At 42.0% G+C, this 20,735-nt stretch overlaps 2 protein-coding genes and 1 long non-coding RNA gene across 3 annotated transcripts in view; 1 reads left to right on the top strand and 2 right to left on the bottom strand.

The window, feature by feature from the left end:
* Window positions 1-839: 839 nt before the first annotated feature.
* On the bottom strand, window positions 840-2,054 carry TIMM13 (translocase of inner mitochondrial membrane 13). The gene is made up of 3 exons (XM_042023245.1): window positions 1,845-2,054; window positions 1,643-1,711; window positions 840-1,567 (listed from the first exon to the last, which is right to left on the bottom strand). Exons 1-3 carry the CDS (start codon window positions 1,968-1,970, stop codon window positions 1,469-1,471), a joined length of 294 nt encoding a protein of 97 aa, XP_041879179.1. The 5' UTR covers window positions 1,971-2,054; the 3' UTR covers window positions 840-1,468.
* A 36-nt stretch (window positions 2,055-2,090) lies between these two features.
* Window positions 2,091-12,904, top strand: LOC121662274. The gene is made up of 2 exons (XR_006015249.1): window positions 2,091-2,476; window positions 12,690-12,904. It is a non-coding gene; the product is annotated as an uncharacterized LOC121662274 (long non-coding RNA).
* Window positions 3,317-20,735, bottom strand: part of LMNB2 (lamin B2) — a 37,162-nt gene continuing 19,743 nt past the window's right edge. Inside the window, exons 3-12 of the mRNA XM_042023220.1 lie at window positions 20,574-20,730; window positions 19,742-19,867; window positions 17,179-17,349; window positions 13,948-14,073; window positions 13,505-13,725; window positions 12,648-12,939; window positions 12,017-12,124; window positions 11,074-11,193; window positions 9,589-9,690; window positions 3,317-8,486 (exon numbers count right to left, since the gene is read on the bottom strand). Of these exons, the coding sequence (XP_041879154.1) occupies window positions 8,445-8,486; window positions 9,589-9,690; window positions 11,074-11,193; window positions 12,017-12,124; window positions 12,648-12,939; window positions 13,505-13,725; window positions 13,948-14,073; window positions 17,179-17,349; window positions 19,742-19,867; window positions 20,574-20,730 (1,465 nt within the window). The 3' untranslated portion in view covers window positions 3,317-8,444. The remainder of the gene's footprint in view (window positions 8,487-9,588; window positions 9,691-11,073; window positions 11,194-12,016; window positions 12,125-12,647; window positions 12,940-13,504; window positions 13,726-13,947; window positions 14,074-17,178; window positions 17,350-19,741; window positions 19,868-20,573; window positions 20,731-20,735) is intronic.

Here is a 20,735-nt window from a genome sequence, read left to right as displayed (position 1 = left end):
CAGAGCAGACTTAGACAAGTCCCCAAAGATTCAGCCACCAAAAGTGAACAGCTGCTCATTCCCCAAACCCCTTCCTCATTTTTGGTGCTTTAAAGTCTGCATCTCGGTATAGCAAGAGGTTTCTTCCGTCCCAACCCACCTGGCAGCGAGATCCACAACTTTCCCAGACAGAGCACCAGGCTAGGTGGGAGACCTGGCTTCCACACATGGCTCAGCTCCAGATGGGTTCAGGACCCATGGCTGGAACACTTGTGGGATGCTCCCATAAACAAAATGGGACTACTGCACAGCCAGTGCCACAAAATTCATACAGCCATACAGAAAAGTAAAAAGCCCCCTAAGCAAACATGTCTGAAAACACTTTATTTTCAAGTAGTCATTCTGACAGTCTGGAAAGGAAACTCCAGTTTCAGTAAGTCCAAATACCCAATTATCTCCTCATAGTTTACCTTGTGTGAGAACGCTTTAGGTTCTATCACATCCCTCTGAATGTCCTAGCAGGTATAGAGATGTCCAGTCTGTCTCTGCATCTGGCAAGCAGTGAAATCTTTTTATAAAATACAGAAGACTTCAAAAGAAGGGATTTGAAAAAAACTCACTACATGGGCACTGTTAATCTCCAGCACTCTCCTCTTCCAGATGCTGTATCCACTGCTGACCACATAGCACAAACCCACCTTTTCACGAGTGGTGTTTAAGCAGAAAACAATAGAGAGCTGCACCCCAAAGCAGACCCACATTCCCTGTTGCAGACATGCTCCTCCATCAAAAAAATGACACTTAGAATGTAGGCTCCAAGATGGACTGTGTGCCAGAGTCAAGCCAGAAACTACAGAGTATCACAGCCACACAACACGCTTTATTCCATACAGAAATGAACCTAAGTACTTCCCAACACTGTTCATCCCTCGCCGTACTTGCACAACTATTTGCAAGGCTGTCCTGCTCCCTAACACTGTGCCTGAGCTGAGTCAAAGCCTACAAGCCCAAAGATAGCCCACATAGTGCTATACAGATACAAGGAATGAAAGAGCCAAGGTTGCATGCGGAGAATCTTCTGGCAGCTTTTCCACTTACGAAAAGGGACCGGGTAACTTCCTGATGGATAGGTCCATGCCGGAATCCCGAGCAAGGGCATTGTGCTGCTCGCTTGGCTTGGCCCCTGTTTTCCACAGAAGGCTCCTTGCCTGTCGCAGCCCTTTTGGCAGGGATTTATCAATTGATATAATGCCTTGGGCCAGTCTGGACAGTTGGGAAGGGCAAGAAGTAAACCAAGAAGCTCATGGAAAAAATCACTCTCTCCTGGAGCTGGTGCTAATAAAAGCCAATGGATGCAAAAGGTTCAGCGAGGTTTTATTGCTCTGCCATGGCAGGGGCTGGGAAGGCAGCAGGATTTACCCCTAACCACCTGGACTGGCCGCTCGTCCCTTCCCCACATGGTCCCTCTCGGCCCGGAGGCTGGCAGGCGTCACATGTTGGCTCTCTCCCGCTGCAGCCGAGAATTGTAGGCTCGGGAAACTGTGTTCCAGGAGTCCATGTACCGGTCCATGCACATGGCGATGCACTTCTGCGGGACATAGAGCCTTAGCGGCCGCCCCGAGCTAGGGAGCCGCGAGTCCCCACTTCTCCCGCCCGTCCTTACCTGCTCGGAGTTGTCCAGGGCGCCGCCGGGCTTCCCGATGCACTTCCGAAAGCACTTGTCCGTCATCCGCTGCGGAGAGAGCCCGTGAGCGGGACCGCGGCCCGGGGGCTCCGGCCGCAGCCGCCGCCCCCGCTGCGAGGGGAGCGGAGCGGCCTGGCCGTCTCCCGCGACCCGCACCGGGACCGAGCCCGCCCCCTCTGACCTGCAAGAGCTCCTGTGCGTTGGCCACGGCGATCTGCACCTTCACCTGCTCCATGATGAGCCCCGGGTCCAGCTTCCCCCCGCCGCCTCCTCCGGAGCCGAAGTCGGAGCCGAAGCTGCTCTCCATGCCCAGAGACGCCGCGGCCGGGGGGCCCTGCGCTGCCGAAGGGAGAAATGGCGGCGCCCGGGACTGCGGTTCCCGGCGGGCCCCGCGCCGCCTCCGCCCCCGCGCCGGGCGGGACCGAGCGCCGCGCGCCGCCGGGGCCGCCTCAGCGGAGCCGCTCCCCGGCCGGGGATGCCCGTCCCGCCGCCGCTCGTGGCCCGTGTCCCCGAGCGCTGGTGTCACCGCCGGCCGCGGAGGAGGCGGCCCCAAGCGAGCTCCCAAGGGATCCCCGGGGCTGGGCCGGGCCCGGGTCAGACAACAGCATTCGAGTACTAGGGCTCAGCTCAGCCCCACGAACTGAGGCAACGGGAAGGGGCTTTAAACCGGCAGCACCGAGACACAAACGCTGACCAGCTGCACCCCGTGGTGAAACACCGGCTCTGCTGGGATCCCTGCAAACTCCCCTGTGAGTTGTCTCCGGAATTCATCCCTCTGTTCTTCGAGGCTTCCTTCTGCCTTACATGACTCAGGTGAGAGGCCCATGCCCTTAAAGTCTGCCTCAATTCCATTACACTTACCTCCATTAAGTAAGAATGCTGTGGGACGAGGTAGAAGCAAATGGAAGAGGACAATGCTACGGAGTTCTTTTTCATGGGTGAGATGTGATGTGCAGGTAGGAGATGGCATGAGAGGAGGGGACTGGGTATGACAGCAGAGCTAAAGCCAAAACTGGGCTCATCTTCACTAGCTCAAGCCTACACTCCAGAGTACTGCAAACCATATCATCCCGTCTTTGGATCTGCCCACTTCAAACAGAATTCATTCCTACCACCTTGCAGAAGCATCATCAGCTAGCACTAACAACGGGGCAGCTGCCTAAGATACAATTTTAAAATGAGTACGGACTGGAAAGTGGGCTGGAAGCTGAGCCAGGCTGGCAAATGCGTTAGCTTGTGGCAATGCTTCTGGCCATCCCTAAGAATCCATCACTGCCAGGGACTGGTATCTGCTCTCATTCTTATTTAGCATCAAGTAAGTTAAATCGAAAAACCCCTTCAGTGCAGGGGTGATGAGAAAGCAAGGGAAGGTTTATCTGCTCCAGCTCCTGATATTCTTCCCCCTGCTTTTGTTGGTACTGATCAGAGAGGACAGCACGTTCTACTAGCGCTGTGTCACATTTACGGAAAGCGTTCGCTTGCTTCTGGAGCGCACCCCACGATCCCCAGAGCACATTCTGTGATTCAGCTGATCGCTGTTAGGAGCACAGCTCTTTGTGTCCTCTCTCCACACTTACTAAAGGCCTCCTTGGATGAATTCTCTCAAACAGCCCACATGACCTGTGTGTTGGTTAATAGACAGAAGGAAACCAATAAAATGCAAAACATTTATTCGAGTGTGTTGTACAAAAAGTTTCCAGTCATAAAATGTATATTACAAATCATTGAAAAAGACAAGACATTTGGCATGCATATTCTAAAAAGAAAAGAAAAACCACTTTGAAATGATAAAGTCTAGATCATGATGTAGTTTTTCTGAGTTTCAAGTGAATATTTTATAATTTTGCCTTTGTGTTTCTGTTACCAATCTTTTTAATAATTCCCTATTTAAAAAACTTGAACCTTCCAAAAACTCATCTGCAGCAGCTGACTGGAGGTGGTTACTGCAGTGCCCTCAAGCCAGACCTATCTAAATCAAAATTTTGTTAAAAAATAAAAATCATAATTCAAGTCACAAGGCATCACTGCTATGAAAATAAGAGATCAACTGTATTTTGTGCCCAAATGGAAAGCAGTTTGGCTTAAACTTGCTCAGAATAGATTATTGCTTGTAATTTTAGTGTAATGATCTGGGTTGCTGAATATACAGTAACATCTGCCTTACCAAGATGGACTTGTCACTTCAGTAATAGCTAACTAGAAAAGCTGGAAGTTCAATAAACCACATCTTATTATCTCAAACTCCAAGTCAATTCACTGCTTGTGCTATTCTGAATGGAAGCTTTGAATATCGAGCATCCTTTTCACTCTAGACCTTAGCATTTCAAGAAAGGCATGTTTACAAATAATAATTGCATGTAAATATGGTCTTGTATAAAAAAAAACAACAAACACCTTTAAATAATTTTAAAACTGGTTTAAAGCTAAGCATATTGAAGGGCAAATAAAAATTCTGTTTCCCAGGCCATTTTAAATGAGAAAACAATCTCTCCAATATAATTTGTCCCGACATTCAGCTAAAACAGTGCTTTGAAAAATGCAATCACTATCTCACCTTCCGCTCACTGGTTCACAAGGCTTTGCTCACACAGAGTTTGGACCCAACAGTGTCAATAAAATGCAGGATCAAATATGGATATGCCTTTGTTTAGAGATAAGACTTTCAAAAGAAGATACACAAAGAAGAGATAGAATGGTTTAACAGTGAAGACATGAGAAAAGTGGCTACAAGAGATCTAGAACATACAGCATGCATGTTTTCCTACAGCATCAAAACCTTTCTGATGCACATAAAGTAACAGATTCTTCAATGCCCTGGGATGCAGAGAGGATTTTTATAGGTCTGTTCTAACCTGCAACCTCTGTTCAGGTTGCAGTTAAAGGGCCTTTATACAAGATGACCATTAAAGAAGAAAAAAAAAGGTGTATAAAAGCCAGTAAGATCCCTGAACTGAACATGAAGTGTCCCGTTGCTCAAGGACAGACACCACACGTAGTGATCTTTCACAGTACAGTACTGCTTCACACTGCAGTACAATTCCCACATTACTGCCAGCTTGCACACATGCTCAGCTGGCTTTTACATCACAGGAAGCAGATATTTATATTCTTCCTGAGACTTTTGGTTCCTGCTACAAACACAGACTATGCAGCCAACTCCCCATCTAATGGCAACACAGAGCTGAAGACAAGTGAGCAACATGTCAGTGCAAATGATGGGTTCTGTCAGAGCCAAGCTGGAGCCCTGTGTAGGCATAAAGAGACCTGCTGGGAAATAGAGCTGTGAAGCAACAAGGGAAACTGGAAATACAGCTGTGCAGCAGCAAAGGAATCACAGGAAATATGGAACAGGGGAATCCCAGCCACGCCCGCTCCTTGCAGTATGTCACTGCAATGCAACAGTTAAAAGGAACAAATGCAGAAGCAAGGGAGACAAAAGTGGCATGAAATGCCAGGGACTCTGAGGCTACACCTCACTCCAGAAGACACCACATTCCTGACAGGTCTGCAGATGGATAGACTTGTTCTGAGACAAGTATTTTCATGTGGCATGAGCTTAGGAGGAGGCAGGATACATCTATTGTATTTTATATGATATTCTGTTATGATCTACACATAGGAAAAACTATTTACTATTTCATCCAGAATAAGGTTGTATTTCTGGAATAAGAACATCCATATGGATAGTTATGCTCAATTAACTACTCTGATAAAAGCTTCATTTCCCTCATCAGGGACACCTTAAAATCACTTTTCTCCAGACAAGTCAAATCTATTTCTCCTTCAAGCTTTATGCCAGGTATCAGCACTGGAGTAGAACTGCTGTCCACGTTCTAATTTCGTCAAGACTGGTTCATATACAGGATCAAAGAGAAAAAGGGGGAAAGGCGACACTGGATTTCATTTGGACAAAAAGCTTTAAATATCCTGAAAATTGAAAGAAATCCTTGAAAGATGGAAAAAAAAGAAACAATGCTTTTTGGGCTGGTAAAGCTACAAAACTGCCTCCCAGTCTGGCCAGGACAGTGCTGTTAGACTGAAGCTCAGCATCAAAAGCAAGAGGCTGGGATGGTGGCTGGAGAAGGCGACACACAAAAAAGAAAGTACATGGAATACAGTAGTTCTTCTGTGTCTTGTAATTTACAGCCAGGAGTTATTTATCATATTTTTAGTGGCCTATTAAAAAGCACTGTGGTAACAGAATCATCCACATTCAGACTGTTGGCTTTTCCCACAGTGTCAATAACAGGTTTATTTGACCTGTATATACCTAAACATGGTCCTGAAGAATCAAATAAACTGTTTCCAAAGTTAAAGGACACAGTTCCAATTCTAAGGACAAATTCTGCAGACTGTTACTCAAGGGCACAGTGCTCATCACAAGAGATCTGCAAGCACCAGTTCTTAAGGCTACAGGAAGACACATTCCCCATACAGTAGCTGTTAAGAAAACTATGGCTCAGGTAGCAAGAGGTTCTTCATTCGAGCTGCCTTTCTGAGGCCATTCTTTACAGGAAACAAACAAAGAAAAAACCACAGAAAAAATGCAAATTAACTGCATGTTCATTGCTTTAGTATTTAAGATCACAAAATAATCTTAAATTTACAGGACAATCATAAAGGAATAAGCAGTCTGAAAACTGGCCAATGTAAAAAAATAAATACAGATCTTTAGGGGAAAAAGCAAAAAGCCCTCAAACACTATGTCAGTAGAAGCTGTGGGTCAGAAAGGGAAATGGTGTCCAGTGGTTGGAAGGTGTGTTGCAAAAATAAATTTACACTGATTGCATTCATTTGCATAACAGTGAATTTAGAAAAGGTAATTGTAACAGTATGTCTGAGAAACATAATTTCACTAGATACATCTTACAGAGAAAGAGACATGATTTACTACATATTTAACCTTCTACTCAAGCAGAGTGGGAAAATTACATTAGAAAGATGGCCAAGTACATCAATGCAGTTATCCCATCAGCCCAAACAGCCAAACCTTCATCCTGTTTTTTTGTAATGGGTCTTTCTGATAATGGATTAAAACGTAATTCTAAATGTCTAGTCAGCAACTCAGTCATCCCATTCAAATGGAGAAAAGTAGCATCTTTGATTTATTTTTAAATGGTAAAATAAATCCTGAAGCTTAAAGCCCCTTTTGTTCCCACCCTGCTTGCATAACAAAGCCATCAGCCAGAGCCACTAAACTGACTTTCTAGGTTATATCTGTCAGTCACGATACTGTTCAGAGAACATAATGTCCGAAAGCCACCGAAAACATCCAAACCTTGTCACTTGTCTGATGAGTCTTAACTATTTGAATGACACGATCAGAGTTCAAGAGTGCAGGTAAGAACAGGATTCTATGCTGGAATCAAAGGGTATCCAAATTTTGTATCCAAACTAGTAGCTGAAAAAACATTTGCATTCTTTGGAGCAGTCAAGTATTTTCCCTCGTGCCTAAGGATGAACACTAACCCTTAGGGGGACTCAAGAGTTATCTCCAGAGAAATGCAGCAGCAGAAACCTTAAGCTAAATGGACACTGTCAGATAAAAAATGCATCCTATTAAAATAAAAATCACGTGCTGCCCATACAACACATATGGAAAATGTGTTTTTTATTATTCTCCTTTCACTCCTTGTTAGACTTTGCCTCGAGCACTTGAACGCTGCATCACTTACGTCCTTAACAGAGGCAGTTCCTTTGACTATTTAAAAGGCATTGAACTACTTCTGCCGTATTTTGCAAATATTGCTCCTTAGGATATCTGACAATGCCCCTTTGAACACAAGAGAAGTATGAACAAGCTGTATCTAGCTCTGATTAACAAAGTCAACATTTACATGGGATAACCTTTAAAATTCCCAATATTTATCATTGCCAAAAGTATAAATATGTTTTACTTCTAAAATCTTAATCAAATATCCTTAAAGCTGAATATGTCAAAAGGATTAAATCATAAATACTGAATATCACAATTTGTGTCCATGATTTAACTTGTGACAATGGCAAAATCCCTAAAAATCAAACATTGCGAACTCCGGGTTTGACACTTCCAACTTAGGATGGTGTGTATATTCAGGAAGCAGAACCCACCATCTTCTGAAATGATGACATGGAGCTCAGGTGTGACAGACCCAGATGTTGTACCATTAGGCTGTCAAATCTTGGAGAAAGACACGATGGCAAGGTCCTGAGTCAAAAATGCCTACAATGAAGCTTCCCTGTGTCATTGCAATTGTGGAGCAGCACTTTAAATGAATCTGGGGTCTAATTTTCCTAAGCTGGGAATTGCTGAGGGTACCAGGCAGAATACTAGCATTTCTACAACTGTGGAGGAAACACTCTGTGAATCTCTCCCAGGGCCCTGCAGATGAACACACTTCATTGAACTTCTTTTCTGGGGGTATTATACTGGTTGTATATGTAATTATCCATTTACCATACACTCAAGGAGTCTCATCTCATTTTAGCTAAAAATCTCTTTTCTGCTTTAGGTTTCTATGTAAGACTTTAAACTCTGTATGGGGAAAAATATTGTATTCCAATATAGCGTTTCAACAAAGAGGGAAAAATAAAGAAATCTATTAAAAATTCTGGCAGTTTTGTTCAGTAAAGTTTTTTTCTGAAATTTTTTTTATAAAAATGTACCAAGGCATAAACGTCAAAGAAATCAGGTGATGCATATAAAAATAGTTTTCAGTGGCTCTGGAAGGAAAAAATAGCAAAAATAAAAGGAAATAAATGAAGGGGAAAAAGCGCAAATAATAGTTTCTTTCTTCTCTTTTCACATCACTGAGCATCCTCTAGAGGTTGTTCTGGGATCCCCCTAAAATAAGATAGGCAGAGTTGAATTCAATTCTTACCAGCTATTCAGATTGCAAGCCTAGACTGGTTATCATCTCAGTTGTCAAAAGCACTTTTTTAGTAGTTTAGTTATATTAAGGGAACATCACTACTCTAGAGGAAGGAGAGCACATGCCCCGGTTTGCTGCCAGGACTGACACACTGCCCCTCTGGTTGTGCTTTCCTGCAATGGGTTGACTGGTTAGTCCCCATATTTCCAACAGTGATACAGATGACAAATTAATGATGTCATTAGCTCGAGATCAGCAAGTTCCTTTATTTCAAATGCTGATTCCATTTGAGAGAGATCTCTGCTGTACAGCTGCTTTTTTGGGTAAGAAAAATCAGTTGCTTTATACTACAAATACACTGCTCAATCTCTTTGGGACCAAAAAAGCTTTGAGAACTCAGCTGCAAACCTGCACAGAATGGGTTCTTTGTGAAAAGAGCTACTGATGGCCACTGATGAGAGGAACAAATCACTTGAGTTTCAAATTTAAAATATTTTCTGGTATCACCTATATATCTTTCTCCTTTTTTTTGCTCTGTCAACTGCTGGTCACTTATTTCACATTATTAAACTAAGGGTTATCAAAACATTGAGGTGGTATTATTAAGAAAAAACAAGTTTATTTCAGGTGTAGAAGATATATTGTATCAGAAAATAAACCAATAAGCTGAAGCTTGCAGCAAGAGAAGTACCACGCATTCCTGGCTTTCAGTGGTTATCTGGTAATATTCTGCTTCCAGCAAGAATGTCCCAGCTCTGTTGTACAGAGCAGCAGATACTGAACAGGAGGAACACTGCCTGCTAATACTGCAAATGTGTGATCTGAAGCACAGATACCCTGAGCTGGCATCAGCCACTGCCTGAGCTGTACCAGGATGGATCCCAGCAGTAACTCCTGGCAGCACCGCTCACATTGTCCTCTCTCTGTGCACTGCAATGTTGCAAGCAACCATTGGAAGAAAGGACCAGGAAGCTCAGAGCTGACAAAAGTTGAACGGGACCCCCTCCTAAATCTTATGCCTGATTGATCCAACTAATGAGGCACAAGTTAAATATCTTCTCTGCATCTGATTACCTGTTGGTTGAAAAGGTCTTCTTCTCCATATTCTGCTTCGTCTTCTTCCTCTTCATTCTCTCGCATGACTACTGATTTAGTAACGCTTCTCACTGCAACTTCCTACACAAAATGACAGATAAGGAGATGGCCAGGAGTCATTATCTATCCATTAAGTTTTTGCTATACCATCAATATAATATCCTTATTAAATTTTGGAGAGTTTAAAGCAACTTAGCCTAGATTTAACACTAGCTATGCAAGCAAATACTGGTAATATCCTGCAAACCACAACATCATTCCTATTTCTGTGCACTAAAAGGCATGGTAATGTAATTCACTCACTTGAATTCTCTTTCATTACCCTGGGATTTAAGAGGAAGCAGATGTGTTTCAGGTGATTAGTAGTCAGTTTTACACAAGGTCACAGCAGACACAGGTAAGAGCTGACTGAAACACAGTGTAATGTGAGAAACTAAACTTTCTCAGTATGATTACACAACATTAAGAATATTTGCAATTTCTAATAAATATTTAGTATCAATTGCATATGTTGGTTATCAGCACAGTCTTACAAGCCAGGCACTAAAGAGAATTCTAAAACCCCAGGAAGCTTCCTTTATTACTAAATTATTTTTAACACTTCTCACTAGTAAGAAATTCTTCTGCCTAGTTGCACCATGGAAATCACAGGTGAAAATCTCTAGTTGTGGAAAATGTTGCCCTTAACATACACTCCTAAGGTAAAGGTAACCACAGTGAAAACAGACATGAATTTGAAATTTTTTCAGATACTAGTTTGACCACACAGTTTGAATACTGAGTGTTAGCTTTCTATTTGTACAAATTACCCCCACTCCTACCTAATCCTGCACACAACGTTGTTCTGGAAAACTGCCAGCGAGAAAGGCAACACAAAAACTGATACAACTGTGGTCTGTTTCCTTTTCCTACTGCTATCAGATTGCTGGGATGGTTATGAGTAACAGCCAAGGCACGATTCTCTCTTGCAAAAGTCATCTGCAGGGATGGTTTTAAAAAAATTAGCTGTGAGCAGATGTAAGACAATGCAAAATGCTCAGGAACATCTGCCCAATGAGAACTTATGATATGCTTCTAACATGGAAAGGACAACTATTTTCCTACATTTACACTGCATCTCAGAACACCATAGGGACTATATAATGGAACTTCAAATTGCCAGAAATGCTTCTTTTCTTTGTCTCTTTTGAAAGTACATACTGCAATTCCAAACAAATTCTCTACTAGCAGCATATTCTTCTAAAGCAGGAAAAAAGTGTCTATGGGCATAATCATGACGATCACAGTCTTCAAAAATATCCCAAAAATGTCAGAGATATGTACAGACTTAATTATTTCAGTGTTATAAACTGACATATTAGAAGACAATAGGGGAGATCTTACAATCAGGATCTTGTCATTGTGTCATGTCACCCCACCCTCAAATTAAGAGTGGGAGATAACCAGCCCATGGACACAACCTACCTCTCCTTCAGAGTTCACGAGGTAAGTGCGGATATTTCCACCAGTGCCCCAGCTGCCTTGATTCTTCCACACGAGAACAGAAGGGGGGCTATGAGATACGCCTGCATCTGCTCCCCAGATCTAGTGAGAACAACAATCTGTAATTAGCTGTTTATCCAACCTTTTCCTTTAAATATACATATCCCCCTAATTCTCCTACTTCACTCTACATACCAAGTTTTTTTTTCTGAATTCCAATGGCAGTTTTGCCCTACTTTTAACTACACTATTACTTGTAGTAAGGTATTAAAAAAATCTAATATTGCAGTCATCAATTCTTTTCTGAACAAATTTCTTCTACCACTGTCTCAATAACCATACTTTATGGAGCCAAGGCAAAAAGCAGCATGTAGTGTATCAACCTAACCTTTTATATGTATCTGAACAATTGATACTTACTTAGAAATAGCTGCATGTGATTAAAAGATACATTTGTTTCTCCTTAAAAGAACATGTTGCAGACTGAAAATAAAATGTAAAATTATTGAAAAGCAGCTGTTCTACTACAGTTAATGCTGAGAAAATCCAGTCTTAGCTACAGTCTACTAGTCTGGATGAATCCTCTGAACTATTCCCATTTCTTTAAGAGGTTGACCAGGATTAGGGTTCCAAACCTGGGCAAAGTTGTTTGGAAACAAATAGTCCTTGATTAATCCCCCAAAATATCTTTTTATTCAACTTTCTCTGTGTCCAAAAAAAAAAAAAAAGTCTTAAATACTTAAGTACTAATACAGAAATTCATTTTTTGTTCTGCATTTTTATAACTGAAATCCTGCTCCTCTAAAGTGAGATTCATGAACCCCGAAGTTACACCCCAAATCAGGCTGTAGCAAACTTCAAGATTTCCAATTGCCACAGCATCAACAGAAGAATATGTTGTTGACATACTGTAAATACAACTTACTGTAACAGTCTGCCCAGCTCTGAGGACATACTTAGGAGTAAATTTGTAAGCAATTTCTTCTCCATCTCCAATTTGTCTTTTCAGTCTCCAGTTACCCAAGGACTGATCCTAACAGAGAGAATCAGAAAGTTATTCAGAGCGAACAAAACAGAACAAACAGGCATCAGAGTCTAGGTCTTTGTTATTAAAATAATGGGAATATAAATTTATTTATATGGTTGTTAGACATTTGCATTCTACCTTGAAAGTATTTGGTTATATCCAGTTAGAGTCTAAAGTGTAAATCCCATAAGGTCATTCAGCAAAATTTTAAAAGATATCCATTTCACACAACAAAGTTCTGCTAGACAGCAGGCTGTTTCTGTGAGCGATGTCCCAGCACACATTTACACATTTGGGACACAAATTGTGTTCTCTTCCTCCAGCAAACATTACACTCATGTTAACCAACCATTATGCTCAACTTTTCAAAGTTGATTCCTGGAGTTGATTCCCATTAATTCTTGGAGGATGCTGCACCTTGAGATGCTGCTCCTGCTCTCCACATGGGTGTACCTACTCATGCTGCAAAGGGCTGTGTAACATCTCAGTTTAGCTCCTCCTTGTTTTCTATGAGATCTGTGATGCTCACCTTCTCCGAGTTGTTCTTAAGCTGAACATATTTGCCCTCCAGGTCTATCTCTTCTATGCTGATACTTCCTGTAGCTGAAGCTTGCTGGGACATTTGAAAACTACTGCTACTGCTGCTGCCACTGATACTTCCAGTGCCGATCCCGCTTGTTCCACTGCCGGAAAGCTCCTCTGCTTCAATACGTTTTCTCTTGCCGCGGGAAGAGCGAACAAGTGAAGTGCTGCTGCTGCTGCTGCTGGAGGTAGCCCGAGAGACTGTGACACGGGAGGAGGGACTTGGAGAGAGCTTCAACCTTAACACAACCAAGAATGCATTTTAATGAATTTATCCAGAGAACCACAGACAAAGCTACAATATCCCCAAGTAACCAGACTGTAATGTGCTCCGAGGCTGACAGCAGCCTCACTCTCAATATCAAGAGGACTTCATACACAAGGAGGAGGGGGCTACCCATCCCTGAGGAATGTTCTGGCAGTATGACCATGTGACGCAGAAAGCAGTGCTACTGAGAGCAACACAGATCACTTAACCCCTCCCTCCAGTACAGCTACTACTAAACACACTATTCTCAGGCCCCATGATTTAAAACCACAGAAATACAAGCACTTGAGTAAAAAGATGATATGAAGACCAAGCACAGAATGATATATTCCACTCTACTCCAAGCCCATTATAAAAACCCAAAATAAAGACAGTGTTCAGTTGAGAACAAGTGTTCCATGCAACACACTGTGGTGTGAAGCCAACTTCAGTGAAAGAAAATCTGGGCATTCCTGCACAAGTGGTAAAAAAATAAGTGCAAGAAATGAAAATAACACTTGTAAGTCCTGAGAAAAGAAAGTGGAATCTGTATGTACCTTTCCTCTTCTCCTTCCAGGAGTTTTCGGTAAGCACTGATCTCCATGTCCAGTGCTAATTTAACATCAAGCAGTTCTTGGTACTCTGTAAGCTGAAGCTGCATCTGGTCCCTCATGTCTGTCATTTCCCTCTCCTTTGCATCCAGCATCTTCCTAAACTTCTCCCGTTCACCAGCCATCATTTCCTCCAGTTCCCGAATGCGATCTTCTGCTGCACTGGCCTAGGCACACAGCACAAGAAAAAGACCACTTGGCATCCATGCAAGTCCACTCAAAAAGTTAAAAGCCTTCTCCCTCCCAAATGAATATAACAAAGTTATGTAAAATGTTATGTAAAAGTTATGTAAAATGTAAAATTCAGAAAATATGAAGGGTCAGAAATGTTAATATATTCACACAAAACAGCTGTGTGTTTGACCCAAAAGCAAATTTAGTCCCTTTACCTGTTTCTGAAGACCAGAAAGCTGGTAGCTGAGAGCTTCTATCCTCATGCGAGCCTCCTTCAGCTCCTCTCGAGCTGCACCAGCAGCTTTGTCATTTTGGTCAGAGGACAATTTGGCATTCTCCAGCTGAAAGGAAAGTTTTATACAGCTCACTTGTACTGAGTTAGAAATCCAGCAATATACTTTTGGTAAAAAAATAGCAACTGTTTAATTTTAAAAATTTTAAATGGTCTGGTAAGTTTAGGATAAGAAGTGCATAACATTAAGAAATGCTCTAAGGACCAGGAAAATCTATTTCAGATCTGTTCCTAGAGGATTTGCTTATGCTGTTAAAAAAATACTCTATTAGCCCTTCCATTATACAAGCAATCTTAGTTTCCAAAAAACTGACCACGTGCTCTGCTTGTTTGTCCTAAGGCAAATCACACTGGGTGACAGCAAAGGCTGCCTACCTAATTCCTGTCCTGGTCCAACAGTTCCCTGGATGCCCAGAGACTAACTCAATAAAATATTCCACAGGTATTATGTCTCTGCTGGCCATTTGCAACTCAGGGACTTCCTAAGTCAGAGACAATATTTTGCTGCTTACTACCTCTCCATGGATTTCTCAGGCAGGAATTTGTCTCTGCTTTTTGAATTTTTGGGGCAAAGAGTTTAGCTCTATATTAAAGAACAATCCTTTTTGTTTCTTCTCAATCTGCCACTGGACATTCACTGTTCCTGCTCCTACTGAAAAAATAATAAACCATCACTCCCCATTCACTTTCCCCCATGCCATTTATCCTTTTACAGACATCCATTCTATCTTCCACTTCTCTCAACGTGTCTCTTTTCCAGGTGAAAGTTTTATTTAAAGTTTTCTCATGCATGACTTGTTTCCCACTCTAAATTGTCTTTGTCAGTCTGGTATTACTCTGTAGTACCTTTGCAAGAAGGAATAAAACTACCCACGGCACTCCAGACGACATCCTGTCCCAGAGGCAAAACAATGGGTTTGGTTTTATTCTCTTTCCCTAATAGTTGTCAATATATGATTTGGTTTTAATTTTTGTTAAATTCACCTAGTGAACAAGCTTCATTTCTAGTGGTTAATTTTAACCAAAACAGAGAGAGCAAAACCAGAACTGTTACATGGTAAGTTTCATGAAAGCAGAGAGCTAGAAAAAGCATCCTTTGCATGCCTTGCAGCTGGACTTCAACAATTTTGCCACACCATGGAATCCACTCAAAAACTAAACCGATCCAATTCTAAGAATAGTTCCAGGGAGAAGATGTTCTTTAGCCACACAGCACAAAGCTTTATAAAATCAGTCTTCATTAGCTCTGCTATTCACTAGGTTCTGAGCAGCACACACAGAGCCTTCTTTACAGATTTTGAAGGAACTTCAACTACACACTCCATTACTTCTTGTAAAGTTTAAAATTAAAAAATATTTGAAGTCTGACAACCATTCACAACCTTACAGTCATGCTGGCATAGTGCCAAATACTCGGAATTTCTATTGCTTATTATCACAGATCATGATGATCTTTCTTAGAAGCCCCTCTTAAGTATTCAAAAGTCACAATAAAGTCTCCCTGGAGAGTTCTCCTGTCCAGGCTGAACACCCCATCTCTCTCAGCTCTCTCCATAATAGAGGTGCTCCAGTCCTCGGAGCCTCGGAGACCTCTATTATTTTGTGACCTTCCCTGGACTTTCTCCAGCAGCTCCACATCTGTCCTGTGCAAGAAGTAAGCTTTTACCCAAGACCGTCTCATCCTGGAGCTGCTCAGTAGCTAAACCTAATGATTTGCTTTGACATCATATTCCTTCCCAGCTTTGGTCCTCCAACAGGGACACATCTTTGTTCAGAAATCACAGAATGAAGTTCACAGCTAAACCCTTCCCTTCATATTCCAACTTCATCCATAACAACCATCTTTTATGCAGGGAAAAAGCAGCTTAATTTGTTCATTCCCCTATTCAAAGCTTGTACTTTTTCATTCTCTAAGTCTGTACATTGCAGCCTTTTCTTAAATTTTTTTTTCTAAGCATCTTCTATCCTGGATCCCCTTCAGACTGTGACAAGTCAATCCAAATAGCTCCTTGTATTACATGTTCCAGAGTTCTGTGAATAATTCCAACACTGCCAACTGTACTTAATTTTGGGGTTTTAGTATCTATTATCTATAGTGTTGTTGCTGTAAGTTAAATATTTGTAGATCTGTGTTTCTCAAACCAAATAATCAACCTGAAGAATTCAAAGGGAGTCTCAGTGAAGGGTGGGGAGAACAATGTTAGCAGTACCATCATTCTTCCAGACAAGAGAACAAGAAGTGGCTGTAACTATCGACAACAGCCAGAATTGCCATGATGGGGCTCTGAGCAGCCTGGTCTAGTTTAAGACGTTCCTGTTCAAGGCAGGGGGCTGGACTAGATGGCCTTTAAAGGTAACTTCCAGCCCAAACCACTCTACAATTCTATGATTTCCAAATTATATACCATGGTTTTCATCACCAAAGCTGGTCAAGAAAGGTCTGATGTCTTGCCTGAAGTTTCCCTGTCACCAAAGAAATCACAGCTGCATCTAGTAATTTTCCAGTCCAGAACTAACTTAGATCATTGAAATGTAGCCAGGCTTAGACATATTCATAAGTGTATTGGCATGATTAAGAACACTGCAAAGACCACAGTAAGAGCAAAGTGACAATGCACCCTTAGACAAGAAGGCCCTTCCAGTGTGTCTATATTAGTTTGCAAGCTCACTGCATCCAAGCAAAAGCCTATACTGAAACACACCTATTCCCAAGCTCTCCAATCCCCCCCTCCAGCTTCTTATGCACAACATATTGCACATGTTGCAAGTCTTCTCTACCCCCTCCATTTGTGAGGAAAAACTGGATCTACTGACATAATAAAAGAACCCTTACAGCAGAAGACATTGTCTAAACACCTACTGCATGACATCCACTGTTCCCACTGTGTCTTCTGCAGAGACCAAAACCAGCCACACATGTATTCTCACTAACTGACCTCTCTTGACTAAAGCTATTGCTTGCTATTACCTCTGGCTATACCCTCCCTGGAAATGCACCAGCACACTGGTCCCAGGGAAGGCATTTGAACACTGGGACAAAACTTCCTCAAGTTATAGTTACTGGTCTCCTTAAGAGCAGTAGAGCTGGTAGAAGTGGTTTTTATCTCACAAACTGTGCTTCCAGTCTGACAGTGCTGTGGACAGCAGTTGTTACCTTAGCCTGATAGGTCTGCTCCAGCTCCATCTTATACAGTTTGACTTGTTCATCGTGTTGGTTTCGCAGATCCTCCAGAGCCTGAGTCATTTTGGATTCATACTCCTGTTGGCGGCTTGTGTCCACCTCGATCAAACGATGTTCATGTCGTTTTCTTGTTTCCCTTATTTCCTACACACACACAAAAGAAGAGGGACAAATTCCCAGACTAAGGTAAACAGTGCAAGCAGTTACAGTCAGACAACAATTAACTACTGCAGCACTAACTATTTAGTATAATGGCGCTAAGTACTACAGGCATTTAAGCCTGGGAATTGCTGCATGCACTAACAGATTCAAGTATCAGGATGTAATTCTTAAAAGTGATCCAGCTTAAAACCAGCTTCAGAAATAGCCATATACTGTCTAAGTAAGGAGCTGGTTTATGCTACAAAAGTCAAAATGGGGGGAAGGGAGGTGAAAAAACCATCAAGTTTTCCATAGCAAAGAGATTCCATATGCTGCACTACAAACTCTGTCCTTCTTAATAAACATCCTGACATCACAATAGTGGTCTACACGGAGTCAGATGAAAATGAACACCTTTTGTGAACATTATATATATATTAAAAAATCATTACAGGGATAAACTGCATCTTCAAATTTCACTCTTAAGCACATGCTGATCTCATATATTTTCTATATACTTGATGACCCTCTCATAAGACTTTGATTAGAGTATTAATAAAGTAGCAACCCAAGCAATCCTGAGAACACAATTTTTTATGATTAGAGTTTGTACTAAGGAATTTTCATTTTTAGAAATGTATGAGTTTTCTGTGCCTAAGAACACTGGTTCCAAACTAGTAAGGTAAGGCTTCCTCATGCACTTATTCATGCAGAGACCTGGCCAGGTCTGAATGTGTGGTATGAGAAAAACAATTTCTTCCTTCAGGGCAGGACAAACAACCAAGGAGTGGTTCTGAGTACTGGGAGGAGGCCTGAAGTTAGCAGCAGGGCCATGAGGAACAACAGCAAGTGAAGCAAGGCTCAATTTTGCCAGACTGGAGTCATAACAGGCTAACACAAATTCAAAGCAACTTTACTAGCTGTTTTGCAGAAATGCTCTACATCTAAAGATAGATCCCGAGAAACATGTCCTTTTACTGGCAGCAATGTGCTCTGAAATGATATGGAAGAAGCTTTCCCTCTGTGGTTAATTTTTACACCAAGAAAACTAGCAAGCAGCAGTCTCTCAGTAACTGTAGGCAATGACAGCTCAGAAGCTGAAGGAATGTCGTGGGGGACTACAAAGGATCAGGTGAAGGGCTGAGCTGATCCAGCAGCTCAACACCACTAGAATAAGCAGGCCTCACTTGCCACACTCCCAATCACAATGTTTTAATTCTAATGGAGACTTGGACCCTTCAGTGAACCAAACCAATTCACTAACGTAAAGGAAAATCAATTTCCTGTAAAGCAAATCAATTTCTTTATTGCTTCGCGTGTTGAATTGGTGCATACAAGAAACAAAGAGCTTCAGGGATGGCTAAAGAACACTCACCCTTGGGCAGAGCAAGCTTTAGCAATAGCTTCTGCTGTTTCATTTAGCTTCACCTTCAGTCAATAGTGACACATTCTCCCCAAGAAAAAAAGTTATTTTAAGGTCCTACAACCAATCAAGGGTCTGTCACTGCAGTCAGTGTACCAATTCAACCACTCCAGGGGCATGGAAGTGAGACAATGGTCAGTACATCTCAGGGTGATCTTTGGTTTCTTTGCCTTGCTCCAGCCCCTGTCCCCTGTCCTTAGCCACACAGCCCTGTCCCATCCCTTAAACCAGTCTGAGCACTCCTTTGGATTCTGTGGTAAAACATAACTCAGCCACTAAGTGGTTAAAAACTCAACCAAAAAAACTTAAGTATCTTCCTAGTTAATCTGGTTGAAATGGTTTGGTGCATGGTGAGCCAAGCATCACACCTACAGAAGGTGAGAGAATGGCAGAAGCATGTGGAGACTGCTCAGCAGCCACTCATTGAATGAGTTTGCTGAACCACCAAAGATGGAATAAACAGACATAACACTTTGCATGTGGTACAGAGAGAAGGTCAGGCTTCCCTTTCCCAATTCCCACTATTACAAAAATTTTGGTCTTCACTAGAACCATTCACTTAACAGGCAGAAAACTATCTCTGCAATAAGCAAGGCAGTTGCATACTGCTCTTGTCAACAAAAACAGGTTATAATCAGGTCCAGCAACCAAAGCTGGTGCAAGTAAAGAGCAGGGCCATGCAACCAGGTCCAGAGAGAGAGAAGAACAACCCTTTCCCACAGCAGTTAGCTGGCTCCATGAGTTCACCTGCCCATGGAACAATACTCTTGTCACCTGGCTCTCATACTGACTCCACCACTGATTTACCATGTAAAAAGGTGTAAAACCTTTAACTATTTTATTACTCAACCCATTTATAGGAAGGATAATACTGATTTTCTCTACCTGGACTAGTTACTAGTTGCTCATAGTCAGTTTGATTAAACACTACATTAACTTTGGACAGTGGCAAGATTACTATGTTGATAATACCTCCTCAAATACATTCTTCCTGAAATCCAGATCCTCTTGCAAGCTCTGGCACCGATTTTCCAGGTCCACACGCATGAGTGTCTCCTTCTCCAACTGCTTCTTTGCCACAGCATGACCATCTTCAGCCTAGTAAAGAATTTTAAAGATAATTTTGTCTGGATTCCTATCTTCCATCCATAAACCTTTTATGGTCTTCATTTGATGTCTTTGGACCAGTTATCCACAGTAACAAATCTAATGTCAAGCCACTGATTTAAAGAAAACCAACCCACACCACCACCACCAGAAAGAAACACAATAAACAAAAGCCCCACCAAAAAAAAAAAAGAGTAAGTGTGTGTGTGTGTGTGTGTGTGTGTGTGATATTTAAACCAAGCATATATGTTTGCATACCAGCTACTTAAAATGTAGGATTAGTTCAATACATTTTGATACAGGAGCCAAGGGTTATTAATTCCTCAAGCACAATATGTTGCACTTTCTTTTTCTTGCTAGCATGGTCCCACTGGGTACTCCAGCACAAGTGTAAAATTATGCAGGACCTTACAAAGGACAACATTTGATAACCCAACATCCCATGAGTATAGAAACACCAGAAATTTTTTAATAAAAGCTTCTGATGAGCAAAATGTCTAAAATAATGTGTTGATTTGGTTGTTTTACATAGATTTTTTACAATGTAGTTTTGTATCCAAGAGGGGCCAGGCAAAGGTTCAGCAGTAAGCAAGGTGGATCATTGATATTCAGACTATAAACTAAGCGCAAAGAAAAAAGGGAATTTACACTACACAACCTGTCTTGTGCTGAAGCAAGAGAGCACTCCCTACCATACCTTAGCAAGCTGGGCACGCAGATCAGCCACCTCTGCTTCCAGACTGCGTTTCTCATTCAGGACAGTATTGAGTTCTGCTTCACTTCTGTGGAAGAGAACTTCCAGATCCTTGATGCGACCCTGAGCCACAGACAAATCTGCATCTTTCTTCTTGTAGCTGGA

This window comes from Corvus kubaryi, unplaced genomic scaffold, assembly GCF_017639235.1.
Source record: "Corvus kubaryi isolate FWS band 111438036 unplaced genomic scaffold, C.kubaryi_AGA036_p1.0 37241, whole genome shotgun sequence".
In the NCBI taxonomy this organism is placed as follows: Eukaryota; Metazoa; Chordata; class Aves; order Passeriformes; family Corvidae; genus Corvus; species Corvus kubaryi.
This window is presented reverse-complemented; position numbering and strand designations above follow the sequence as displayed.